Genomic DNA, 27,652 nt, shown 5'->3' with positions numbered 1-27,652 from the left:
GGTGAGTTGGACGTCTTCACTTTATTACTACGTCACCAGAAGTCACCACCTTCACTTGGTTCACCACAGATGGATGGATGTCATAGAGGAGGATGCCACAGGGCCACTGGATCCACTCTGGAGAGGCTTAACCAGGTGGGGGAGGGTCTAGAGCAGGGCCCAAGGTGGGGGCCGCCCTTCACCGCACACACGCACGCGCACACACACTCACAGATATATTGTGGAGCCTTATATTATACATCTTATATATAGAAAATATATATATTTATACTATACACAGGCAGTAACGCTGCGGGAGGGGCCGGGGCACCCAGACAAGAGAGCCATGGGTGCCAGGGGGTGGGAGTGTCAGGTCAGGGTAGCACTAGGAGATGGCCAGCCCAGTCCATCCTCCGTGAACTCTGGGGACTCCTGTTCACGCGCTTTAGAGACCAAAGGGGGTGTGGATCAAGGGTAGGGGTGCCTCAGGGGTAACAAGTGGGATCTCTCGGTTACATGGGGAAAGCCTAGAACCCCAAGAGTCTCTGAAGATCAAGAACCATTAGGGACAGAGGGAGCGGAGACTGGTGCCAGTCCCCTGGGAATTAGCCCCTTGATTGCTACATCCCAGGTGGATTTGGGAGCACCCAGGCAAGATGGCCTGGGACTGCAGGTCATGTCATCTCAGAAGGCAGAAGACAGGGCTCCCAATCTCTCACTCTGTGCTTGACCTTGGATGAGACATGAGTCTCTTGAAGGACCCCGGCAGCTATAAAGTCACGTGGAACCCATATTTCCCAGACCTTCTTTTGTGCTTGACAGGGAAAAGGGGCCCCAATTCCAGCTGTGGGGGGCTGTCTCCAAGAAGAATGTGGGAGAGGAAAGCAGAGACAGTGGAGAGGGCAAGGAAGTCATGGTGCTGCTGGCCTGGGTTCTCCCAGGGCTATGCTCTGTCCAAGGAGGTGTGGGGTGGACCCCTCCCAAACCACTGAGTCAGAAGCCTGGGTCTTACTCCAATTCTCCTAGGCTTCTCCTCCACTGTCTGACATCACTACCAGGGTGGTGGCATGCATCTGGAAAAGGGGGAGGTGTTTGCAGAGGTCCCAGCAGCCCTGCTCCTGGTCCTGTAAACCTCCCCAGCCTGAGGATTAGGGTTTATAATAGACACCCAAGGCTGGGCAGAGTTTAACCAGCACTCTGCCCGCCATCACCAGCTGCCTGGTGCTGTCCAGGGAGAAACAAATGGGCAGTCCTTGTGTCTCTAGTGCTCACCAGCAGGAGTATTGAAGGCCAGGACTCCTCACCGCCCCTTGGTGGCACAGAAACACTCCTGTAGCCACACTGTCCCCTCTGGTCTGGAGCCAGTCAAGTCACCCAAGCTGTCCCTACCTGAGCCAACTGGCTGGGGCACGAGGGGTGTACACAGAGCCCCTTCCCAGGTGTGCAAAATGGAAGTCAGCAACAGCCAGCCGTCACTCAGCTGCCTGGGGTCCTCTCCCAACACTGTGGCCCCCTAGGGAACTTGGAAGACCACAGTTTGGATCCAATCTCCAATGCTAACTCTCCATGCTCACAGAGACTCAGTTTCCCCTTCTGTTCAGGAGGGGTGGTGGAGTCCCCTCCTTGACTGACTTCCCTAGGCCTGTACTCATACCATGTTTCCTACTGTAATGGGTCCTGTACCTCTGTGTGGTCCACAGGCCCTTAGAGGACACCCTTGGTGACGCCACCCCAACATGGGTACCAGAAGAGCAAACTATGTGTCCCTGGTAGAAATAACCCCAAAGCTACAGTTTCTCAGCCGCAAACAGTAGGCTCGCACTGTGAACACACTGCAGAGATCCTGTGTCATCATTAACCTCGCTGACACCCTATGACACACATAGAGCAAATCTGCCTATCTGCGTCCTGGAGGGCATGGAGTGAGATGGTGGAGACACCCATCGTTGAAGCTGACCCATAGCCCACTGCCCTGCTTCTCAAGGAACCAGCTGGTATATACCAGGACACACAGGAAGATGGCACAGACCCTCTCCCTCTGGGTTCCTGCTGTGACAGAGAGGGGAGCGCCTTCTGTGAGAATGTGTCCCCGTTGTCCCTTTAGACCCCACCCATTCTCCTCTGTCTCTGAGATCACCTGGTATTCTCTTTCCTGTGACCCAAGGTCTCCCTGAGCCTACCCTGCAGTGTATCACTGGTGAGTCATCAGGACAGTGTGACCTGCACTCAAGCTGAACCTGTAATTGAAAGCTCCTAGCCTGGCCTCCTACTCCCCCAGCCCTGAACCCTGACTGACCCAGACAAGCAGAGAGAGCACAGTGTCCCAGGCGGTGACAAGGGTGGAGTCACCTGCTGGATGGTGGGAGTCAATCACCTTAGGCAGCAAGGCCAGCTCTACGGCTTCCTCACTGGGACCTTGGGCCACTCTCCACCCCCACCTGGCCTCCCGTCTACCCAGCCATGAGCAAAGGCTCAGTGAGGCCTCTGAGAGGCAGGGACGGCCTCCACTCCTTTGGGAGACTGCACAGGAGGTTGCTGGCACACCCCCAAGGAGTTCCCTGTGGGACCTGTTGAGCTTGGAACAACACAAGGGGCCAGGGGCAGGTCTGGGGAGCCCTCTAGAAGACCAGGACTGAGGAGGGGACCCGGATGGAAGAAAGCAGCTGAGGCAGAGGAGGTCCTTGGTTTGTAGCAGATCATGGTGTCTCACTGGACTCAAGTCCTGAAGCACCGCCCCCCTCCCCCCTAACCAGAGTAACACTGAGTGGCAAAGCCTAGGTGTAGGAAAAGGAGAAAGAGGCAGGCTGGCAGGAGCTCTGTATCCGGCCTACCCTGATGTGGCCTCATCATCAGCTGCTTGAATGACCTTGGACAAAGTACTCTGACCTCTCAGACCTCAGTTTCCTCAACCATAAAATGGAGATAGCCCTGGCAATCCCAGGAGGACTGTTATATATCAAGGATTCTGGAGATGATGACCCACATCTTGTGACTGACCACACTCACCTGTGGCTGAGCCCCCTGCAGCCAAACTTCCCAGTATCTGTCTGTCCATCTATCTACCTTTCCTGTACCTGGAGCGGGGGCTTCTCAGTCTACCTTCCCTCCCCCTTTCTCCCACTCCCCAGCTGAGCAAGGCCTGCCTGGTAGGTGCTCAGTGAATGCTCAAGGACATAATGAATGACTGTGACCCCTGGGCCCCACCCTCTAGACCCTGGGCACACGCTTGCACACACATGTGGGACACCCCCCACCTGGCTCCCCGATTCCCCACTCCAGCGGCACTGGGCCTCAGTGGAGTCACTTGGAGGCTGAGCAGGCGCTAGGCAGGGTCACCTGGGAGGGGACAGGGTGTTTGGAACGGGAGCTTGGATGAAAGGACAGGGACAGGGTAGGCGGTCACTGTCACCACCATCATGGGGGCTCAGTAGCCCTGCGACTGGTAACCCTGGGGTTCAGCATCGAAGGCGTTGGCTGGATGCTGGTAGGTGCCACCCATGCCAGCAGGGTCCGGCCCAGCACTGGGCTCCACGTAGGGTGCATAAGGCATGCTGGAGTCCTGGCTGGGATCCATGTAGTCCTGGGAGAAGAGGGCCGAGTCGGCGCCAATCTGGTACCGCTGGAAGGCCAGCACAGCCTGCCCTGCCTGGGATGGGAGCAGGCAGGGGTGAGGATAGGTGGGAGAAATGGTTAGGGGAGAGACAGACAAGAGCATTGGGTTAGTAGAGGTTAGTTGACAGGATACAGATGGTTACAGATGTTCGATGCACCAAGCCTAAGGGGAAGGACTGTTCACACCCATCCATAAAGAACCTCAGAAGTCCCTGCCCCAGGTATCCCAAGCCGAGACGACTCCACTTCAGAGGTTAAGATAGCCCAAAGGCCCCACAGCCTGCTCCCAAACTGTGTTCTCAGGGCTGTTATGTGAAATGGGAGGAAAGGCTGCCTAAACCTGAGAACTACTCGCATCTCCTAAAAGCCAGCTTTTTCTTTCTCTTGCAGCCGGGCACAGTCATGTGGTTAACTTCCAGCCAATGAGGCACAGCCACATTCTATGTCCCACTCTCAGGTCTAGTACCTGGAAAACAGCTGGAGCTCTGGTTGCTGAAACACAGTAAGATGAGTGACAGGTAAGAGATAAGGATGTGCCGGGTGGTGGTGGCGCACGCTTTCAATCCCAGCACTCGGGAGGCAGAGGCAGGAGGATCTCTGTGGGTTCAAGGCCAGCCTGGGCTACCAAGTGATTTCCAGGAAATGTGCAAACTTACACAGAGAAACCCTGTCTCAAAAAAACAAAACAAAACAAAACAAAACAAAAAAAGAGATAAGGATATGTCTAATCACCGAAGGGACACCTAGATCCACTATGCAAGCCCTGCACTATCTCTCCAGACTTGGAACTTGTTTGAATTACTATTATTTGGAATTGAAATCACTTGCCACTAAAGCTAATTCTAGCGGAAACACATGGCCGGACAAGTTTGGGAAATGAAAGGAAGCAGTAAAACACGTTTCAGAAGCACAGGACTCATCAGAACCTTGACTGTCCCATACATGCTGGGTCCTGTTTCTCTCAGCATGGAGGACAGGAAAGGTCTGACTGCAGCCACATGCAGAGCAAGGATGCTGACCACAGAGACCTAAAGAACAAATCGGCTCTGCAATTCACAGAGGAAGCCTTCCCTAGACCTTGCTGGCCCGCAGCCCTAGGTCACGGCTAGGGAGATAAAGGCAGAGAGTGGGAGGACCCATAGCAGAGTGCCCAAACTCAGCCCGGAACACAGGGGCCCTGGCCTGTGAGACACTGAGGAGTGGTCAGGGCTCCCTGGAGCTGTGGTTAGAGGGCAGGAAACAAATAGGATGACCACATCCTTGAGAGGTATGGAGGCCAGGCTCTCCCTATACTCCCTGGCTTCATGATGCCTGTACAGAGGCAGGAGACTGGAGTAATGACTTCCACAGACCCTTCCAAGGGAGAGGCCGCTAGCTAGAGCAGCGGTTCTCAACCTGTGGGTCGCCACTCCTTTGGGGTCACGCGTCAGTTATTTAAATTACAATTTATAACAGTAGCAAAACTGTAGTTGTGAAGTAGCAATGAAATAATTTTATGGTCGGGGGTCACCACAACATGAGGAACTATATTAAAGGGTTGCAGCATTAGGAAGGTTGAAAACCACTGGGCTAGAGGCACTGGAGACTGTCTGTGGCTAGTCCCCTGGCCGAGTCAATGTCAACCTTGGCCGGCCAGTACAAAGGGCCACATACAGGAAAAGAGAAGGACCTGGCCCAGAGGTTATGAGGGTGGCTGAGGGACTCTGTTCAGCGCTCTGGGCCCTGCACTCCCTCACCAGGCAGCAGGCTGTGTGTAATTGCATGCTTCCAGAGCCTTCTGGTTAACTCTCTGCATTCAGCTACAGCAAGGCAGAGGCAGTTCTCTGGGGTCCGCTTGTCCCCACTGCATCCCGAACCCCCACAGAGAGGACAAGCACAGGTGGGTGCTGCCCAGGCTCTAAGGGCCCAAAGGAGGCAGTGAGGAGGATCCGAAGGCCACAGTCTTTTGGCAGAACAAGTACTGACTTGCAAGACCCACTCCCAAAGGAGGGCTTATGGAGATGCACCTTACTCAAGGAATGAATGAATGAATGAGCAAACAGATGAACAACAAAACGGACATTTATTGAGCATCCTGTGCCAAGGCTTGTGTTGGCCCTTGTTCAGCCTGCTCAGCTGCCTGAAGAAGTTCATTCATTATCAGTCAGGCTGGGACAATTGACCAAGATTTAGAGAGGTACAACAATTTACTTTCGGTCACACAGCATAGGAAAAGTGAGCCGGGCCAAAGGTCCTCCAACATTCCAGGCCAGTCCTCTGTAGGTAGTCACCCCAGGGGGATAGGAAGCTGGCCTTTCACGACACAATTATGGACAGCTTATCACACTGTCAACCCCCTTCCACAGAGGCACTTCAGACCCTCTAAGAGCTCACCCCACTTTGTAGAAGTTTGGCTATCTTTCCCTCCCTGGCCTATAGGTTTCTGGGACCAGGGACCTGTCTAATCCACACAGGCACAAAAGAGTTGCTCAATAAATGTTTACTGAAGGAACAAATATAAAGAATAAACCAAGGAAGCAATGCATCATGGGTGAGGCAGTGGTGAGCCTTAGCTGACTCCTCCAGCTAGCCTCATCCTGTCTTTCCTGTCCTAGTGGTCAGGCATCTCCAGCTCTGGGCCATTCCTGCAACTGGGCCCCGCTGGGGCGTGGATTCCCTGCCCTTCAGGGGCTATGGCTGTGCTGAGTCGGGGAACAGTGAGTTGTATTCCTCCTGGAAGGTAAGGTCCTTGAGTCTGCGTGTGGCCAGGGCTGCAGTCAGGCTCTGCCGGAGAGAGGAGTGAGGCCACTGAGCAGGTGGAAGGGCAGAGCTGCCTCAGGAAGGCCAGCGGTGGCCAGCGGCACCAGTCCGTCAGGGGTTTCCCTTCAGTCCAATCACTAGGTTCCTGTCAGCTCTGCCCATCTCAGCCAGAGTCAGGGGTGGGGAAGGCCTACTCTCCAGGTACCTTCTTCCCAAATGAGATCCTCTGGGGTCACCCTGATCTTCCTGCCCAGTCCTGAAGGCACCAAGAGCTATGGTTACCATGGCTGGCCTCTGGGAACCACAAAATTCTAGCTCCCAATACTGGGGGCTGCTAAAGGCCCCAGAAGATGGGTGTTGGGGTCCTCAAAAGAAAAAGAAGTCACTCCAGGGGGTGTGGGGACAGAGAAAGCTGTGTGCAGCTCAAGGGGTTTCCTGAAGAATGTGGGCTTAGGACAGTGCAGTGGGAGCAGGGAGGCCTTGGGAAGAGGGAGCTGCTGAGACCCAACCTCTCAACAGAAGGGAGATAACAGATATGACCCAGACCCATGCAAAGAGGGGCTGGCTTTGCTGTGGCACGTGGAGTCCTCGAGACCTTGGGCTAGCCCCACAAAGAACAGGCTCCAGCATGTTGGACCCCTAAATACGATTTCCTCCATATGCAAGATTTTTATTTTTGGAAACAGGATTTCTCTGTGTAGCCCTGGCTGTCCTGGAACTTGCTCTGTAGCCCAGGTTGGCCTCAAACTTACAGAGATCCACCTGCCTCTGCCTGGGTTTAAAGGAGTATGCCACCACTGCCCAGATTATTTTCTGTCTTTTTTAAGGAATTTTATTTTTAGGCTGGGTGTATTGGAACGACTTCCAGGACAGCCAAGGCTACAAAGAGAAACCCTGTCTTGAAAAACAACAACAACAACAACAACAACCAAATAAACAAACAAACACATCGCTAAGTGTCTGAGCCTCAATTTCCCTGTTTGGAAGCAGAGCCAATAGGAACCTTCCTCCTGAAGTGTGGAACCCCCACGAGTGAAAATTCAGCATTTGAAAAGAAAACAAACAGGGTAGCAAAGGCATGGCGTGTGTTCAGACACACACAGGAGGATCTTGAGTTCAAGACCGGTCTGGGCTATACTGCGAAGTTCAAGCCACACCCTCAGGAAACTGTTCCACATCAAGGCAAGGGTTTGCCTTGCTCAGGGAGGCTGCGCTGTGGGTGGTGCTGGTACGAGGTTCACTCCAGGAAGCAGAGCTCAGCCTATCTACTCATCAGGCCATAGCCTGGGGTGTGGCTGGGGCAAGCGGGGACTCTACAGGCTCCGTACTCACCCAAGTCAAAATGGAGAAGAAAGAGAAGGCGATGGCGGCCCGGGCTGCGTCCGTCCCTTCATTCAGAGGGTTGTCCTTGGGCTTGGAGACTTGCCACTGGTTAGCCAGGAAGCAGAAACCCACGAACCAGAAGAAGGCCCAGAAGGCTGGGGTGCCCAGGGCCAGGCCAGATGTCAGTGACACACACAGAGAAGGGGGAGAAAACAGGGTACCCAGGAACAGGGGGACCGTTCAAGAGCATGCTCCCATGCTCCCCGACCCCCAAAATGATGAGCAAGGAGGTAGAGCACAGAGAAGGAGAAAGGAGAAGGTGCAGATTGGGAATGACAGAGTTGGGGTGAGGGGTGACCACAGACAGGGCAGGTCAAAGGCAAGTAGATGCACAGGGCGAGGAGCACAGAACAGGGCCATGGGGTGGGAGGATGATGGGGAGCGGGTGGGCAGCCAGCTCAGGGGTCTCTCTTAATGCCTGCCACCTCCCTGCCTTGGTCTGGGAGGCCAGCTGCTAATGCAGAGGCAGGATGCAGCGGCCCTGCTCAGACTTCTGGAGAACTAGGGGAGGGGACATCTGGGACAAGGACAAGAGTGGCTGGCTGCACAGCCTAAGGCCTGGATCTCCACTTCCACATGTGTGCAACTTCCAGAAGCCTCCCCCCGGGCCCCCTTTCCCCCCTGCCCCCCCTTCCCCAAGCAAATGGAGCCCCTCTGAAGCCGAGATGTGTGGGCTGGATAGAAGATCAACATCTATGGGTACCCAGGGTCTCCCCGGAGCTGTCTGGGACAGAGCCTGGGAGGTACCAGCCTGCCCTTGAGAGGAGCTTCTGGGAACCCCATGGAAACTGGGGAATAGTCATTTAGTCCTAGTTCCTTCTGGAAGGTCAAAGGGTCCCCAGTCCCTTTGGAAGCAGGGCCCATAGTCCTAATCATGCCCAAAGTGCCTACCGGGCTGACTCTGGGACTCCCAAGGGCGGAAGACTAGCAAAGGGTGGTAGTCCTGCCCAGGACCAAAGGAAGGAGGGCTCCGGGACCCCCAGGGAGCGGTGCAGAAGGGCATGGAGCCCAGAGCTGACTTGAGACCCTCCCCTCATCAGCCTTGGCCCCTCCTAGAATGTTGCTTCACCACCTATACTTCAGGCGAGGTAGAAGAAGAAACTCGCCACATGCCGTTAAGGGGGACCACCGAGCAGGCTCACCCGAGACACCGATGTCGGACAGCACAGCCTTCTTGCGATCCTTGACGCTGCTGATCTGTGGGAAGTACACGTCCAGCGCCAGGTAGAGCAGGCAGGTGAGGAAGGCCAGCACGCCCACCGTCACGCCGTAGCGGCAGGCATTGGGGTTCCGGTTGTAGATGCAGAACTCTTCCTCCTCCTCCGAGTTGTTGAGGTAGCCCTCATTCACGATGGAGCCAAAGACCACAATGGAGAAAACCTGCAGGGGAGGAGCAGGTGTGATCACCGGATCCACTGTGGACACACGGCAGGGAAGTATTAAGCAGGAAGGCCAGAGAAGGAGGGCAGCTTGCTTGAAGTCACAGCACAGTTAGCATCGACCACTTCCGAACAGTGCTACAGAGCTTAGGGGCCCTGACCGCACATTCGGCCCCTCCTGCCACTGACACCAAGGGTCCCCAGGCTAGCTTGGACCCCAGAGTGGGGAACTTGGGTCCCCCTCAGTCACAACCCTGCCAATCCCAGTCCTCCAGGTCAACATCTACAGGTCCTAACACCAGCCCAGCCCTGTATTGTGTTCCTCTCTGAACTGCCTAGGGCTGTCCTAGTCTGGTATCTCAGGCCACAAGTCCCGGTCTTACCCCAGGTGAATGAAATGACAAAATCAAAAACTCACAGTGGTAACAATCCTGCCAGATGTAGCCCATGAGGCACCTTACCTACAGTCTGGACTGCACAGCTGGACTGGCAGCTAGCTCAGGCTGTATTGACCCTACCTTCTGCTGGCCACACTCCATAGTGACTGGACCCAGTGATCTGCTTCTAATAGACAAAATGTGGTTAAAGTGTCTGGGCAGAGCTGGGACTGGTGGCGCATGCCTTTAATCCCAGCACTCAGGAGGCAGAGGCGGGTGAAACCTTGTCTTGAATCTGGCCCCCAAAAGTCTGGGTTTATGAGGCCCCACTGTGCTCCAGTGGTTGCTGCGGGAAGGGCATCTACCTTCCTTATGATGAACTGCCCCTGCCAAGAAGATAAACCCCTACTGTGCTCATGCACGCAATCTTTTTTTTTTTTTTTTAAAGATTTATTTATTTATTATGTACACAGAAGAGGGCACCAGATCTCATTACAGATGGTGGTGAGCCACCATGTGGTTGCTGGGAATTGAACTCGGGACCTCTGGAAGAACAGACGATGCTCTTAACCCCTGAGCCGTCTCTCCAGCCCACAAGCAATCTTTTAATGCAAAGACTCAAGGCTGGAGAGATAGCCCAGAGGGTAAGAGCGCTTGCTACTCTTCCAGAGGTCCCGGGTTCAGTTCCCAGTACCCATTTCGGGTGGTTCATAACCATCTGTGATTTCAGCTCCAAGGAGATCTGATGCCCTCTTCTGGCCTCTGTGGGCACTGCACTCACATAGCATCCATAGACAAATGTGCACACAGACATACATAAAACAGGAATACTCAAAGGCACAAAGGTAAGAGCTTGTTGAGAAGAAGGAGCTTGGCAGAAGGGAGATGAAAGATTAACTGGGGGATATATGATCAAAGTACATCATATAAGTATGAAATTATGAAAGGATAATTTAAGTGATGAGGTATCGCTTCTGGCTCCCACATCACTCACTCCTCTCTGGTCCCCCATCCCTGCCTGCTCTACTGGAAGGCAACTGCTGTGACAAGGAGCAGAGGGACATCTCCGGCTGACAGCTAGAAGGGAGCCGAAGCCCTCCATCAGCAGTCCATTGAGTGGGGCTGGGCTGAAACCTGCAGTACCATGCTTGTGAACTTGAAACTGACGGATCCACAGTAGGGCCATCACATGAGACCACGGCCCTGGCTGACTCTGTGGCTTTCGCCGGTGAGAGACCTGGAGGCAATGACATCCACCTTAGCAGATTCCTGACCCACAGAAACTGAGACAACGTAAGATAACCGCTGTTTTAGGCCATACATTTGGGGGCAATTTATTATGTGGCAATGGCTAGCTAATATAGTAGTATCACCATCAGCAATTTGTAGATGAGGCTATTAAAGGCGCTGGTATGAAAGAATGTCCTAAAGTTGCACAACTGGTGAGTGACAGGACCGGGCTCCAAACTTTCGCGCTTCCTCCTTGGGCTGCTCTTCTTCCAGGGATGGGGAAAGCTCAGATCTCAGAGAGACACTGAAAAAGGCTTGCACCCACGTGAGGTAAGCAGGAGGCAGAAGCTGGAGGGACTGCTGCTGTCCAGTCCCGTCTACTGTGACTCTGCCTCTCTGTGTGTATGTATACGCACACATGCGTGTGGAGGCAGTGTCTGGTCTTCCTCTATTACACTCCACCTAACTTTCAGAAAACTCGGGTCCTCATGCCTACATAGCAAGAACTTACCAGCTGAGTCATCTCCTAAGCCCCTACGTTTATTTTATAAGTACTTTTATTTAATAAATATTTTATTTGCATGGATATTTGTCTATGCACCAATGCTTGTGGCGGCCACAAGAGGGTGTCCGATTCCTCCCAGGACTGCAGTCACAGATGGTTGTGAGCCTCCAGAAGAGCAGCAGCCAGTGCTCTTACCTGATGAGCCGTCTCCTCAGCCCCTACTTTTCATTTGTATATAAAGAACTATCTTTCAGGCTGGAGAGGCGGCTCAGCGGTTAAGAGCACTGGCTGCTCTTCCAGAGGTCCTGAGTTCAATTCCCAGCAACCACATGGTGGCTCACAACCATCCATAATGAGATCTGGTGCCCTCTTCTGGCCTGCAAGCATGTATGTAGGCAGAACACTGTATACATAATAAATAAATCTTAAAAAAAAGAAAAAGAAAGAGAGAGAGAGAGAGAGAAAGGAAGAAAGAAAGAAAGAAAGAAAGAAAGAAAGAAAGAAAGAAAGAAAGAAAGAAAGAAAGAAAGAAAGAAAAAGAACTCTCTTTCAGTATAAACCAGGCACGCTCTCTGCCACAGCGGACAACCCAGGAGGATTAGTAAGGCACAGATGATACGGAACAGGGAAAGAGCCAAGGACCGTTTGCAATGTTTCTTGTCCTGCCTTCCTGCATGTCTACACCATCATACAACAGTGGTCCCATTCAGCTGCTGCCTCATGACTCCTTCGAGGTCTCAGCACACTGTGATGTTTGAACTTCCCAGCATGAATCTCCGCTAAGTGGCTGCACTTTACAAGATTCTAAAGGGTGCAGATCACAACAATATACAGCAGGCAGGCAAAGCTGCACTCAGAGGACTCATGCAGGTCTTTCCTGGGGAGAAAGAACAAGCTTGAGACCACTGGTTCAGGACACAGAAGATGGTGGCCTAAATGTACATTGAAGGAAAAGTGAAAACAAACCAGAGCCCTTCACAGGGTGGATTCTGATTTGGCCATAAAAAGGAACAAAGTACTGAAATAAGCAATTAAACCAGACACAGGACTGGGGTGCAGTGGCAGACATATGCTTAGCATATATTCATGTTTAGCATGACGAGGCCCTGGGCTTTGTTTGTTGTTTTTTCAAGACAGGGTTTCTCTGTGAAACAGTCCTGGCTGTCCTAGAACTCACTCTGTACACCAGCAGGCTGGCCTTGAACTCACAGAGATCTGCCTACCTCTGCCTTCCGAGTGCTGGGATTAAAGGCGTGTGCCACCACCGCCCGGCTGTATGTGATTTCTTTTACCCACTGGTTTCCCCCGAGGCAAAACAGCAACACAGCAGAGGGTGGGGGAATGGGGGAATAAAAGTGATCACCTGGTAGGCACTAGGCAATGCCCCACAACGTGAAAACACTAAAGGCAGCCCAGCAGTGGTGGCCCACACCTTTAATCCCAGCAACTGGGAGGCAGAGACAGGTGGATCTCTGAGTTCGAAGCCAGCCTGGTCTACAGAGTGAGTTCCAGGACAGTCAGGGCTACAGAGAGAAACCCTGTCTTGAAAAACAAAAACAAAAAGAATGGAAGGGCTAGGTTTTGGGTCAGCCCCAGGACTGCTCGTGAAGGGTTTCCTGGCTCACTCACTGCCTCTGCATCCTTACCAGAGCCCACGATTTCCAGAAGGTGATTTAGACTGGCTGGCTAACAGAAAAGGTTAACTGAGACTCAGAAGGCCAAGTGACCCTCTGGAGTCTAGTGGGCCCACGCTGACACCAGCTTCAAGGGGAGGACCTGAAGAAAGAGAGGGCGGGCTGCCAGGGACCCAGGGGAGCAGGTGGTGAGGTGTGGATAGGCTAGCAGGCAGCTTTGGTGTAATTTGCAACTTGAATACAATGGCTAAGGCAGCAAGACCGAATCCATGCTGGTGCTCAGGGGAACAGCAGGAGAGTGGCCTAAGCTATTCAGTCTCTGTGCACCACCATCTGGGGCTGGCAGCTGCAACAATCCAAGACTTCTTGCAGCAAATGGCCCAGCCCCAGATGCCACCCAAGAAGCAAGAGTGGGAAAAGTCTCTTGATTGGAGAGATTTCAGACACAGGGGGTCAGACAGGCCTGCTGCATTCAAATCTGAATTCAAATCTGGACAATGGTCTTCTGGAAAAATTATCTGTAGCAGGAATCTTAAAGAGTCATATTAATAAAATCAAACCGAGGCCAGTTATTGGGGTGAACGCTGGAAGATCAGAGAAGCAGAACAAGCCACAGCTACCTCACCTTGCCTCTTATCTCTGGTGAGAAGGCTCGGAGGATAAAAGCACTTGGGGCACAAACTGGGTGACCCGAGTTCGATTCCCGGGACCCACATAAAAGCAGGAGAAAAACAACTCCACCAAGTCGTCCCTTGTCTTCCACGTGTGCGCGAGGCACACTCAGGCAGACACATCTATACCCAGGAGATGCAGTTCATTGGTAGGTCTGGTGCTTACCAACCTGGCACTTTAAAAAAAAAACAAAACAAAACACTAACCTCTCCTCTTGGGAAGGTTTGCACACCAGTACCCAGAGCAGGGCATGCCTCACAAGATTAAGAAAGAGGTCCTTTCAGGTGGCTTTCCTTCCCTGGAGACTATGGGCAAGAAGGACCGCCAGAGGCCTCTGTTGAGCAATACCTACCGCCTAAGAGATGCATGCTTCCTGTGGCCGGAAAATGTGCCACTGCAGCAGGAGCTCAGAACAACACTGGGCCCCAGTTGTCAAAACAAGGAAAATGGGCTCCCCAGAGGCTGGGAGGAGGAGCTGGGAGCGGAAGCAGGCAGGTGGAAATCTGGGCCTTGGGGAAAGCTGAAGAACCATTAAGACTGGGTCTCTAAGGGGAACCAGGTAGGGAGTCCTTGGAGAGGCCAGGAAAAAAAAAAGGTTGGAGACATGTGTCCCTAGGAGGGTGAGGAGGTCCCACAGCAGCAGCAGGCTCCAGCTTTGGTCAGGCACTCAGCACAGACTGTAGGCTTCTTGGTGCCTGGAACCTTGCAGAAAGGGACATTGAGGGTACTAGGCCCCTCCTGTGGGGAGGCTGGAGGTGGACCGTGGACCGAGGATATGGTGGAGGAGCGGGAGGGAGAGGGGCTGATGCAGTGATCAGTTGGGCACAGGCCTGATGGGCTGTGGGGTGGCCACTGTCTCTGGGTGTAACAAGGATGGGATTCTGAAGGAGCTGGGTGACAAGGCCCAGCTCTGAATCACAGAGCCCTTCCCGTTAGCCCCGCTCACTCCAACGTGTCCCCACCCTACAGTTGGAAGGTCACTTCTGGGGCTCCTCTCTACCATCTGGATACGTCCTGAGTTTCTAGGTACAGAGGCCAACTGGGCACCAGCCCCATTCACTTCTGGGGCTCCGCTCCCCCTCAGCTCCGTGCTTCTCTTCCTTCCCCTGTCACGGGCCCCTTTCTATCTTCCTTGGAGACTGTTCCTAGCACAGGTCCCACCCAAACTTAATGCTGGTCTCTGTGACAGGTTCAGGGAGAGCACACAAACTGTAGGGGTACACTATTCGAGGAGCTGACTGCGTCACACACACCCAGATCTGCACTGCATCGAGGTGGGGCCTAGAAGGCCTCTTCCTAGAGGTCAGGATTTAATTCACTTAATGGCAACTCCTGAGCACCTCATAGGTGCGCCCATACCAAAGCCACAAGGCAGGCAAGGTCCCTGTTCACAATGAAGGAGACAGACATGTATGGAAGTTTGAAACAGACCATGAAGAAGCATTAAACGCTATAAGAGGAGACAGACTGGGTGGCTGATGAAGTGAGCACTGAGCCAGGCTATATAGCAAGGACCTGGGACCAACGGGCTATCTCAAAAATGATGAACCACAAAGTCCCTACGGTGTAAACGAACTCATTGTGTGAAGAGGAAGAGGGGGGAAGCTGATACAGAGCCAGAGGAAGACATCCGAGAATTAAGGTCAGCAAGATAAGAAAAGGCTGCCCCCCCCCCCCCGGGTCAAGGTGGGTCCAGGAGCCAATGCAGACTCAAGCAGTTGAGCAACTGACCTGCTCTGACCCGTGTTTGCAAAGAATCCGCTGCGCAGCTCAGAGAGACTGCAGGGAACTCCTGAGGTAGCCAGGCTGGAAATTGGCCTGCAAGGAAGGTGCCGTCTGCAGATGTGCTCAGATCCCACATGGTAAAAAATACTGACCCGAAGGGCGGACTTGACAATAACTGGAGAGAGCGAGGTGAGGTGTGCACTGGAAAACACCATACACCCTGCAGGCCCAGGCCTACCGGTGGACAAACTGTCTTCAAGGACCTACATACAGCCTCTGGAGGTTTCCAGAGCCCCCTACAGGGTTCCCTCAGCCTCACATGCGGCAATGATCTAGATTCTCATCTGAGTGGGGACCCAGGGGTCGCTGCTCAGCCTCTCACAGATACGGGGAGAGAAAGGGTCTACAGTGTGTACTGATATATGCTCAGACCCACCAGACTGATATACCTGATCCTATCTTAGGGCTGTGCCTGGGGACTCAGTAGGTCACCCAGGCTGTGGTGGAGCCAGCACTGGCATGCCAGGCACTCTGAATCCAAACTGGTGCTCGGTGCCAGGCAGCCTCCCTGGGTAGCTTGTTAAGGCCAGATCTGTAACAACCGCAGGGAACATACAGCGTAGCGTAAGCAGACACCGGAGAACCGGAAACTAAACCAGAAGGAAACTGTATATGCATCCCGCGGCAGCCAGGACAAGGGAATATGCATTATGGTGGTTGGCTGTGCTATGGGGAAGGGAAAAAAAGGTCCTCATAGGCAGAATCTGGGGCCAAAAACAGCAGAGGACCCAGACAGAAGGAGAGGTCCCAAGGTGGGGTGCCTGACCATGGCAGGTTCAGCATGAACCTTCTCCCCACTAGCTGGAGAAAAGGGTAAGGAAGGGCTGGTGGGTGGTTCAGCAGGTTAAAGGTGCTTGTTGTCAAAGCCTGGAGTCCTGGGTTATATCCCAGGATCCACACAGTGGAAAGAGAAAATTGGGCCTTTAATCCCAGCGCTCGGGAGGCAGAGGCAGGTGGATCTCTGTGAGTTTGAGGCCAGCCTGGGCTATAGAGCGAGTTCCAAGAAAAGCGCAAAGCTACACAGAGAAACCCTGTCTCGAAAAACCAAAAGAGAAAATTGAAGCTGTCCTCTGACCTCCACATGTGTGCTATGGCAGTCATCCCTGAATACAATAAGAAAACAGAAAGGAAATGCCCAGGTGAACAGCATGCCTCTGCCATGGTTTCCACCCGCTTCTGAATCCACCCATCCCATCTTTAGAAACAGATCCCAGATGGTGCTTGGTGTAGACCCACAGCCAGCTCAGAAGCAAGCCAGAAGAAAAATCAGATTAGAGAATTTCAGGATACTGGACTGCTAAATTCAGAGATGCAGAGCCAGACACCCCAGAAGTCCTGAGCCTCTGTGACCCCTGACCTCTGTGCTCTGTCAGCATCTGGAGGGTAGGGATGGCACTGCTGCAGGGTGCTGGAAAATTCTGCACATGCTGTTCCCCTTCGAACACCGTTTCCTTCCTTATTTAATCTAACAGGAACAAGGCAATGTCTTCTCACTTTGGGAGACCCTATTAGGATGTGGTGACCCTGGCAACCTTCTGGACACCTCCTTCTTGGTGGTTCTCCCCATGAGACTCTGTACCAGCCTACAGCTCCAGAGGGCCAGAAGCCAATAGAAAGTACCTCACAGATTTGACCATTAATCTGCATTGAGACCCATACAGCCCAACAAAGTAGCTGCTACCCAATAGGACAGCTGAGGTTCAGCTGGAGGTGGCGCATGGCCTCTGACCCCGCCTGCCCCTCCAGAGCACTCCAGGACAGAGCCAGCTGTTTCCAAAGAGGGACAGATTCCAGACCCCAGTTCCAGGGCACCATGATAGCAACCTGTCCAATTTCCAAAGGGACCAAATGGCCAAGACCTGCCTGGGCCAAATGCACGACCTTAAGATCAGCTCCCCTTCCCAACCTCTCCCCCAGCCAGCAAGGGACATCAGAAGTCATTGTTGCCTTAGCAACTCCAGAAGCCCTAGCTATTTTATTATGTATTTATTTATTTACTTACTTGTTTGTCTGTTTATTGAAGGCAGCGTTTCTCTGTGTAGCTTTGGAGCTTATCCTGGAACTCACTCTGTAGCACAGGCTGGCCTTGAACTCACAGGAATCCATCTATCTCTGCCTCCCGAGTGCTGGACTAAAGGCGTGCGCCACCACCGCCCAGCCAAAGTCCCAAAGTCCTAGCTACTAAAAGTAGGTTTTTTCTCCCCCTCCCCCCTTTTTAAAAATAAATCTGTCCTTCCTTATGTTTAGGTTTATTTTTATTTGTGTTGGTATATGCCATGTGTGCGCAGGTGCACAAGGCAGCCCGAAGATGGTATCGGGTCCCCTGGAACTGGAGTTACCGGCAATTGTGAGCCACCTAACATTGAGTGCTGAGAACTGAACTTGGGTGGTTCTCCAGAAGAGCAGCAAGTGCTCTTAACCTTTGATATATTTCTCCAGCCCCTTCTTTTTTCTTTTTGAGACAGGGTCTTAACTAGGACTTGCTTCTAGTAGCCCAGTCTGTCCTTGAACAACAGTCGCCCTGACTCAACCTCCTGAGTATTGGGACTACAGGCATGTGCCACTACACTAGTCTGGAAAGGTCTTTAGATAAATGCCAGGTTTACCCAGCTAAGCTGCAGATAGCATCCGGTAAACACCTCTGCCCGTTAAGCTCCCAACGACACCTTCCTCTGGCCCTGCACAGACACTGATTCCTCAGCCAGGTGGCTGGGAGGAGCCTGGTCCTCGGCCTTTGGTGCAGGCAGCCAGACAGCCTGCTCACCACCTCAGGGCCTTCTCTAACTGAGCCCCAAGCCCCAGACGGCTAGGCAGATATCACTCGTCCCAAGTGCCCTCTACATCCTCGCCCCTAGCCTCTTCCAAGACTCCCATCCACCACTCACACACAGGGTCCCATTTACCCACCAGATCCCAGACCTGGGCCGGAACTCAACCCCCAACCAATCTGGCCACCTGGCCTGTTACTTCAGTCTCCCCACATAACTCTGCAACACTTCACGTTACCACCCTGGATCCAGGCCACCTCCACAGCTCTTCAGGCAATGACGATCACACCAGATGTTCTCTTTAAACCTAAGTATGTCCCCTGCTAAACTGACACTCACTTACCCAGGAAGTGAAGTCACCCTTCCCACTGTGGCCCTTACCATCTTCCTCTGACTTCTTATAAAGCTCACCCTCCTGAGATTATAAAACCTCAAGGCCTTTGCCCTTGGCTCAGGATGCCTCACTTTCCCCAGATCTTCCCAAGGAGGCCGGTTCCTCTGCATCTGAACCTCCACAGGAACCACACCACCCCAGGAAGCCCTCAGGACGCTCAGATCCAGGGCAGCTTCCAATCAGCGTCCTTGGTAACATCATTACATAAGTTGTTCCCTATAGCTCAATTGTTGGGTTCAGTCTCCCCAGAACCAGCAGGAAGGTCAGGAGAGGCCTGGAGGGGAACAGGAGCCAGTGTGACAGGCACAGGCTGGCACAGAGCTCCGGGAAAGAACTCAGTATCTCTGGCCGGTAGTACCACGTGCACACACAAGGTGCTCACTCCCTAAACTTACTATGAGCTGAGGCTGGCTTCTGGCCAGCATCAGGGGCTGCAGCCCCCTCCCTAGCCCCAAGTCTGCCTCCTGGGCCCTGGCCAGGAAACCATACAGAGATGAGTCAGGCTGCCAAGGGCCCTACTACAGACAAGTCCACAGCCCACAAGATCATGTGAGGGAAACAGAGAAGCCAGTACAGGGACGCGTGACAGCAGCAGCTCCGATGCCTCTCGAGCCTTAGATGTGGCCACTGGGGATTAGGTGGTAATCTTCCCACAGACTGTCCTCACGTGGTCCCAGTAGTGGGGGGTAGGCTGGCTGGGCAGGGCACAGGGGCCAGTCTCAAGGAGTGCTGAGATGTGAACCAGCATCCCCCTCCTGAGATTACACAGGGTCCCCGAAGCCTCACCAAGGGCTGGCTGCCTTGACTGGCCAGGGCTCCTCCATCAGTGCCACCTCTGCCCCTTCTGGAAGGAAGCAGTGGAGATGTCTCCACACTGTCTGACCCATCACAGCTGGGCCTAAACACCCAGTCCACCCAGCAAGGTGGGCCCTGGTGAATCCACTTCAGAGATGGGACAACCGAGGCTCTGGAGCTTCTCGGTCAGCTAGTGAGTTCCTCTCACCTTGCCAGGATGCCAGCCCCAGGCTGACACTGCCGTTTCTCCTAGCCTAGGCTCCCCTCTGGAGACATTCAAAGTGGAAGAGGCTACAGCTCTGCCATTCCTCAGCTATGGCCCAGTGGACAAGGGCGATGAGGAGCAGGGAGCAAGCTGAGGAACCCAGGAAGGCTTCACAGGGGAGGTGACAGTTCTCATAAAATGAGGGAGCAGAGTAAGACAAGTCCCACCTCACAGACCCACAGTGTGGAGTCCTCCCAAGAAGCCAGCCGTCACCCCAGCACTGGGAGCTCTGACAGATAGATTCCCTGTCCCCAAGGCTTCCAGCCCAACTCGGCTCTGCTATGCCCCTACGCCATCAGCTCCTGGCTGGTTGGTTCTTATCCTGCTAACTCGAGTGTCACCTCCCTGTCTCAAAGCCAAGGTCTGCATTTTCTCCTGGTTCTCCACATTCACCACATTTTTAACTGGATTCTGGACCGTAGTTCCCTCATTAGTGTGGAAGCCTTCATTGCTGGCAAAACACACCCAGAGTACTGGTTAAATCAGAGGACAGAGTGTCCACATCCGATGCATCTGGATTCAGTGGAAGGGCATGCAGAGGCCCTCGCTGCCAGCCAGGCACCGTGGAGATCCATTTATAACAATCAGCCACAGGATTTGGCAATGTGAAGGTCATGGATGAGCCTGACCAGAGGGAGAGGTGGGGGCGGGGGGGAGCCTGCTGAATGCTACACCAGACTGAGCACTCTCAGCCCTGCAAGGGACCAGGGAAATGGGGAGGGGGTGGCTTCCCACACTGAAGAGGGGGAAAGGACAGGCAAGAGCAGAGAGGGGAACCTGAGGGTGGAGGGGAGAAGCTCCTGATGCAGACACAGGAACTTGAGCACGTGAGAGGGACAATATCCAAGAGCCTGGGCCAGCAAACAGGGAGCTGGCCCAGGGCAGAGCTGGGAAAGGGGGCTGGGTTTAACACAGCTGTGGCAGGTGAGCGCCACTGCACAGACGTGCCAGAGCAGGGACACATAACTACTGAGGGCCCGAGGGAGAGAGACAAGAAAGTCGGGGGATGAGGGTGAGGGTCAGTGGCTCCCAGGTCTAAGGTCCGAGATGACAGGAATCAGGTGAGGGAACACACAAGAGGGCTGAGGACAAGTGGACATGGGATGTGGCTGGTGGCTGTGGCTGTGGCAGATGAGGATGAGACATGGAGGAGGGGAGGTGAAGGTGTGAAAAGGGAGAGGGGGAGAGAAGCAGGCCCAGTGACCAGTGACCAGAACTGAAGAGCGGCAGGCCAGGGGTGGTGTGTGAGATCCGGGGAAATCACTTGGAACTGGCGGGTCAGCGGGAAAGGGAGGTCTCAGGGCTGAGGGTCGTCCAAGCTGGAGGAGGGCCTTCAAGTCCAAGAGGCTTCGGAGGACAGAAGGACCCTGAGCCTGCTCACCTCAGGCCTGACAAAGGGAAGGCGGGAAGAAGAGAACGGCCCCCACTGAGTGGCTTCAGGGTCCAAGGGTTGGAGGGCAGACCAGGTTACAGAGCAATTTCCGTGAGGTCACTGGTTAGGACTTCAGAAGGGATGGGGAAGCTGAAAACCCAGGGCACAGTCCATGTCCCTTTGCTCTGTGACTGTAGGTTACTTGAGAACTCTCGCTTGTTGGGGTTCCTTCATGGTCCCAGCCTGGCCTGACAGCTTGGAGCCCTACCAGACAAAGAGCTACAGCCTCCCCCAAGTCACCTCCCTTGCACCTGCCTCCTCAACAGAGGAGAGGAGCCAAACTCCGTGCCTGGAAAAGAAGGCTGCCCCAGAAATAAGGGGGTATTGTCCCCCCTGCTGAGCTCCAGCGACATTCTGCTCTGCTCACATGTGTGTACCAAGGAGCCTCCCTCTGCTGCACTGTTTGTGTGTGTGCATACATGTGGAGGCCAGAGGTCAGCACAGGGTGTCCTCCGCTGTTGCTCCCCACTTTATTTTTTTGAGGCAGGGTATCTCAGTGAGCCTACAGGTCAATGACTCAGCTAGGCTGGCAGAGCTCCAGGGACCTGCCTGTGTTCTGCCCACACCCAGTGCTGGGGTTACAGGCACATGCTACTACATCTGGCTTTTACAAGGGTTCTAGGGATCCAAATTAGGCCTGGCACAGCAAGCATCGCACCAACTGAACCATCTCCCCAGCCTTTTGACATTGCTTCTTTAAGGATGGGCATACCATGGGGCTGGAGAGATGGCTGGCACAGTAGGAACCTTTGCAGAGGACCCAGGTTCAGTTCCCAGCACCCACAGGGCGGCTCACAGCCATCCAGAACTCCAGTGTCAAAGGATCTGATGTCTTCTTCTGACCTCCACACCGGGCACACAAGTGGTGTATAAACATACATATAGGCAAAACACTCATACATATAAAATAAAATAAAATCCAAGCCACTGTCCTCCCCCTACTTAATGAATGGGGAAACTGAGGCTCACAGAACACCTTGCTCTGATCACACAGCCACTCTGGCTGAAGGAGACTTGCCCTGTGCCCTGCTTACCTTCTCTCTGACCAGGACAGCAGGTTTTTCAGGTCTGGCTTCCAAGCGTGGCTTCTCCAACTACCTTGCTATCTGCTCTCCCTTCCTCCCTCCCTCCTGGCTTCACCTCTCTGTCCTTCTGGCCTTTCCCCCAGGCTCAGCTTTGCTTCTCTGGGTCACGGGGCTGAGGACTCACTCACCTATCACAGCAACCCCAGTTACTGGCTCTGGGCTTTAGCTGCCACCTGAAGTGGGGATAAAACTGGACTGCACACCTCTAATCCTAGACATTGGGAGACAAGAAGATCGAAAGTTCCAGGACATCCTGGAATAAATGCAAGCCAGGTAGTGGTGGTGGACACCTTCAATCCCAGCCAGAGCTACACAAAGAAGTCCTGTCTTGAAACAAGTGCGCGTGTGCACGCACACACACACACACACACACACACACACACACACACACACACACACCCCTGTCTCACCTAAAAAGTTAAAAACTGGGGCTGGAAAGATAGCTCAGTGGTTAAGAGCACTCACTGTGGTGGTGGCGGCAGCGGCGGCAGCACGCCTTTAATCCCAGCACTCGGGAGGCAGAGACAGGCTTGGATCTCTGTGAGTTCGAGGCCAGCCTGGTCTACAGAGCTAGTCCAGGACAGGCTCCAAAGCTACAGAGAAACTCTGTCTCTGTCTCGAAAAACCAAAAAAAAAAAAAAAAAAGCACTCACTGCTCTTCCGGAAGACCTGAGTTCAGTTCTCATGACTCACATACAATGGCCAAGAGATCTGATGCCTTCTTCCAGCCTCTGTAAGCACCCCTACTCACATGACATGCACACATAAGCACATACACAGATGCATAAATAAGAATTAACCTTAAAAAAAAAAAAAAGTTACACCAGGCGGTGGTGGCACATGCCTGTAATCCCAGCACTTGGAAGGCAGAGCCTGGCGGATCTATGTGAGTTCGAGACCAGGCTGGTCTACAGAGTTCCAGGATAGCCAGGGCTACACAGAGAAACCCTGGCTTAAGAAACAAAGAAAAAAACGTTAAAAATTGGCTGAAGGTAATATACAGTGTTAAAGCACTTGTCTAGATGCATGAAGCTCAGGACTACAAAAACAAAATAATAATAATAATAATAACAACAATAATAATAACAATAATAAAGCGGGGGGGAGACCAACCAAGCAAGGAAGATCTTCCCACTGCCACAAACCTTCCAGGGTCTCCAATCCCAACCATGCCATAGTTGATGATAGAGGCTAGAAAAAAGATTTGCTGCTAAGGATCTCAGGCCCCTCAGGCCTCAAGCTACACACCAAGGAAAGTACCAAAATACACATCAGAAACCCATGGGCCCAATTTTTTACAAGCCTGTGTACAGTTCACCACATCCCAGACCTGAGACATAACAGAGCAAACCCAAGAGTGGCCCAATCACAGAGGCCAGGAGGGCTCCAGGATGGACAGTCATAAATGTCAAGCCTTCCTATCTAGGTGCCAGAGCTGTGCCTAGCGCTGGGAGAAAGCAGGCTGGAAATGACAACATACATCCAGCCAGGACACCTGTCCCAGAGGCAACTGCAAGCCAGGCCTCCCAGAGACATCTGCAGAGAACACAAGAAATATAAAGCCCTGAAGCTTGGATGTTCCTAGACCTGGAGAGTCACCTGGCTGAGCTTGCTGTTGTAATTTCAAAAATGGGGGAAAGAAACCTGGCATGGAGGTACACACCTTTAATCCCAGCAGAAGCAGACAGATCTCAAGACCAGCCTCGCCTCAGACACAAAGTAAGTTCCAGGACAGCCAGAGCTATACAGAGAAATCCTGTCTCAAAAGAAAAAAAAAAAAAAAAAAGGGGGGGGGACCCCCACCATACTTACAGAACTCTCCCTGAATCCTCAAAAAAATCTATCTGGGTGTGGTGGCGCACACCTTTAGTCCAGGTGGATCTCTGGGTTCAAGGCCAGCCTGGACTACAGAGCAAGTTCCAGGACAGCCAGGGCTGCACAGAGAAACCCTGTCTCCAAAGAAAAAAGGGGGAGGTACAGGAGAGACCACTCTACAATTAAGACAACTTGCTGTTCTTTCAGAGGACTGGTATTCTGTTCCCCAAAACCTGGGAGGCTCATAATGCCTCTAATTCCAACTCCAGGGTATTAAATGATATCTTTTATCCTCAGCCCCGCCCCCGAAACCTCCCCCAGAAGGTACACACACACAGAGAGACACATAGACATCAAAAATTACACTTTAAAAACATTTCAAGGGGGTTGAGGATGTGGCTTAGTTGGTGGGGGGCTTGCCTGACATGCATGAAGCCCTGAGTCCCATCACCATCACTTAACAAAAGCAGGTTGAGGATTTAGCTCAGTGGTAGAGCGCTTGCCTAGCAAGTGCAAGGCCCTGGGTTCGGTCCTCAGCTTTGGCAAAACAAAACAAAACAAAAACAAAAGCAGGTGTTGTGGCACAGCCCTAGAGGGAGGTGGAGTCAGGAGAATCAGTTCAAGGTTATCCTCAGCTACATATCAAGTTTGAGGCCAGCTCGAGCTAGAAAAGACCCTGTCTTTTAAAAAATAAATAAATAAGTAAAGAGCAGATGGAGGCAACAGCTTGCAGTTGCTCTGGACAATGTCCCAAGCCAGCCTTCCCCATCAAGTGCAGTGTGGCCTTGCCCAGCCCCGGGGGAAGGAGCGACAGGGAAGAGTAGAGACAGTAGAGACAAGCAGGTTCTGGGAAACCCTGCTTCTTCTGTCCCACTGGGTCAAGGGGCTCCAGGGACTCAAGGTCCACAAGTTCGAGGTTGAGTGAGGCCCCGAGGCTTGTACGGTAAGGGTCTGAAGGCCACCTTTTGGAAAAAAAACAACAGAAAATGTGATCGTGGTGGTACAACCTCTACAAACCCACCAGTCTGTGTGCCGGGACCATGGCTATGGTGGAGTGCTGGGTACCAGTGGCCCCAGCCAGTACGGGACTGAGTGGCCTGGGAATCTGGGGCTATGCTCAAGCCAGGAAAGTTCCAGCAAACCTGAACAAATCGGTCACCTGAGACCCAGATCGCAGGCTCCCTTAACTCCATGGAGAAGTCTGGGGCTGCCAGACCCCACAGAAGAGGAGAGAGGACATTGGGGACCCACTCCAGAATGTGCTAAGATGTCTTTACATGTCACAGACTATTCAAAAAGATGGGATGGAAACAACACAGCATGACATGAAACCTACCCTGCTCTCTCCTTTCTTTTCCTTTTTCCCCCAGGACCGGGGTCAAAGACCAGGGCCTTATACTTGCTAGGCAAGTGGTCTGCCACTAACCACACCCCCAGCCTCATCTTAACCCTTTCTAAGAGTGAACTTCAATGGTATGATGTATCCCATGTTGTCCAATCACCAACCGTGATTTTTGTGTTATCCAATAACCAGCAGGTATTACTTTAATGATTGGGGGGGGGGGTGTCTTTTATCTTCTTTTTAGACAGTCTCATGTAGCCCAGGCTGGCTCCAACTTGCTATGTAATTGAGGCTAGCCTTGAACTCTTGAGCCTCCTGCCTCAACATACTGAGTACTGAGGTTACAGGCATGGGTCACTCACTCAAAGCTTTTTTTTGGTGGTGGTGGGGGGGGATGTTTCTCTGTGTAGCCCTGGCTGTCCTGGAACTAACTCTGTAGACCAGGCTGGTCTCAAACCCACAAAGATGCACCAGCCTCTGCCTCTAGAGTGCTGGGATTAAAGGTATGTGCCGCCACCACCACCCAGGAAAGATCAAGGCATTTTATCTAGATTTTAAAAACATGAAAGCCTTTGGGCCAGAGTTGGACTTGATCACTCTATTAGAAACTACAGGATTTGCAATCTCCCCTGGAGCAGAAATCCAGTCCTTTGGACAGGAAGACTTGGATTTGAATGCTTGCCTGCCATTCTTAAGATCAGTGAGTGGGTGCTAGACCTAATTAATCTTTTCCCTCCTGCTCAGCATGTCCTCCTTTTACCCCAATGGATACAAGTGCAAGCCCTCTGCATCCTACCAGACCCAACATGACCACCTCTATGAAGGACCTCAATTCCACAGCAGGGAGACCCTGTCCTGGCTCCCTCCCCAGTGGGACTGTGGGCTCCCTGAGCCTCGGGGCTAAGCCTGAGTCACGCTGCCTTCCCTTTGGGCCTGGCAGACTCAATAAAGCTTTGCTAAATGAAGCCATCCATCCCCGGTAGAAATGACCCAAGCACAAGCAACGCCCACGCCCCCTCACAAAGCGTGTGCTTTCCCCAGCTCCCGGCCAGGTCCCCAGGGAGGTCAGCACACAGTCAACCCACCTGACCAGGATTCCCACTTTACCCAGTGGCCTGTAGAGACTTCTGCAACTTAGGGAGTGCCAGGAATAAATAAATTCAGTGTCACAAATCTTCATGGATATATCTGGGCTGCTCGGCCCTAAAGAGTGCCGGAAACAAGGCTCCCCATAAAGGAGGGCATTTAAACATTCCCTAAGACCAGAATAAATCCCAAGCCATCCCACCCATCAGATCCCGATATGGCCCTGAAAAACCAGGAAAGGGCACCTCAGCAAGCCTAGGTCACAGCTGACTTCAATCACAACCCCCACGGGTCCCTGACCTGTGTCACCAATCCAGGCTCTTCTGGTCTTAGCCCTTTAGGAGTGAGCCCCAGATCTGCAGAGGCAAAACACTCTTCCACGAAGCCAGCCAACCCCAGAGGACACCAGAGCCCATAGGCTTCCTCTCCCTCGGGTGCAAAGCCCCAAGAGCCTCTCCCTTCAAGCTGTTTTTGATCCACCACCCCTCCAGGTTGGCGCTGAGCCCCACTCAGCTCTTGGGGTCCTGCAACCGACAGACCAACCTCCCTGCTCTCCACTGCGTGGAAGGGACCTTTCTCTAGACAACATCTAGGTGGCCACTCAGGTGTATGCTGGGGTTGGGGGTGGGAGTACTGCCGATTCATAAAATGTCAGAGCCCAAGGGGGCCTCAAGGAGGCTCCTCCCACCCCTATAAATCGAGAAACTAAGGCATGACAGAAGAAGTGACGCTCCCCACCCAGCTCGGAACTGAATCCCTCGTTTCCCTCATCTTTTCTTGGGTGGTTCCCTGCCCAAGGTCACGCGGCGAAGCAGATGCGGGGCTTGGCGGAACCCAGGTATCCAGCTCCAGACTCAGGGCTCTGCAGTGTGCCTGGTGAGCAACAAAACCTGGTTCCAGGTCCTCGCCCCGAACGCGCGTGGCAGATGCGGCGGTGCGCCCTAGCGAGAAGATCCACACCCTAATCCGCGCCCCCCGAAAAGCGGCCTTGAACTCGGGCTCCGTCCCCACGGACACGCGCGCGAGCCGAGCCTCTAGCTGCAAAACAACGACAGCCTGGAGGTCACGGCGATGGGGCTGAGGAACTCGGCGGCAGGGGCCGGGGAAGCAGCGTGCGGCCGGGATCCGTTGCACCGGCAGGGCCGCCCCGGCCAGGTGAGGTCGCGCCAGTCCCCCGCGCCCCGCGCCCCAGCCCGCCTCGCTACGTCCTTACCCACGACACGACGCGCAGGATGGTGTGTGGCTGCCGCACCAGGGTGTAAGGGTCGAAGGCGCCCCCGGCTTTGCCCGCTCCGTACGCACCCCCTTCCATCGTGGCTGCACCGTGCGGCGCCCCCCGCTCGGCGCGCGCCGCGGACCCGTGCGCGTGCGCGGC

General features: G+C 53.4%; 1 protein-coding gene across 2 annotated transcripts; it reads right to left on the bottom strand.

The window, feature by feature from the left end:
• Window positions 1-2: 2 nt before the first annotated feature.
• Syngr1 (synaptogyrin 1) lies at window positions 3-27,652 on the bottom strand. 2 transcript variants are annotated; one of them, XM_036208175.1, is made up of 4 exons: window positions 27,491-27,652; window positions 8,856-9,093; window positions 7,663-7,808; window positions 3-3,625 (listed from the first exon to the last, which is right to left on the bottom strand). In XM_036208175.1, the coding sequence occupies exons 1-4, from the start codon at window positions 27,587-27,589 to the stop codon at window positions 3,404-3,406; spliced, it is 705 nt and encodes a 234-aa protein (XP_036064068.1). In that variant the 5' UTR covers window positions 27,590-27,652; the 3' UTR covers window positions 3-3,403. The 2 variants fall into 2 exon arrangements, with proteins under 2 accessions (XP_036064068.1, XP_036064069.1); XM_036208176.1 differs by lacking the exon at window positions 3-3,625 and adding an exon at window positions 5,635-6,354.

This window comes from Onychomys torridus, chromosome 16, assembly GCF_903995425.1.
Source record: "Onychomys torridus chromosome 16, mOncTor1.1, whole genome shotgun sequence".
Lineage (NCBI taxonomy): Eukaryota > Metazoa > Chordata > Mammalia > Rodentia > Cricetidae > Onychomys > Onychomys torridus.
This window is presented reverse-complemented; position numbering and strand designations above follow the sequence as displayed.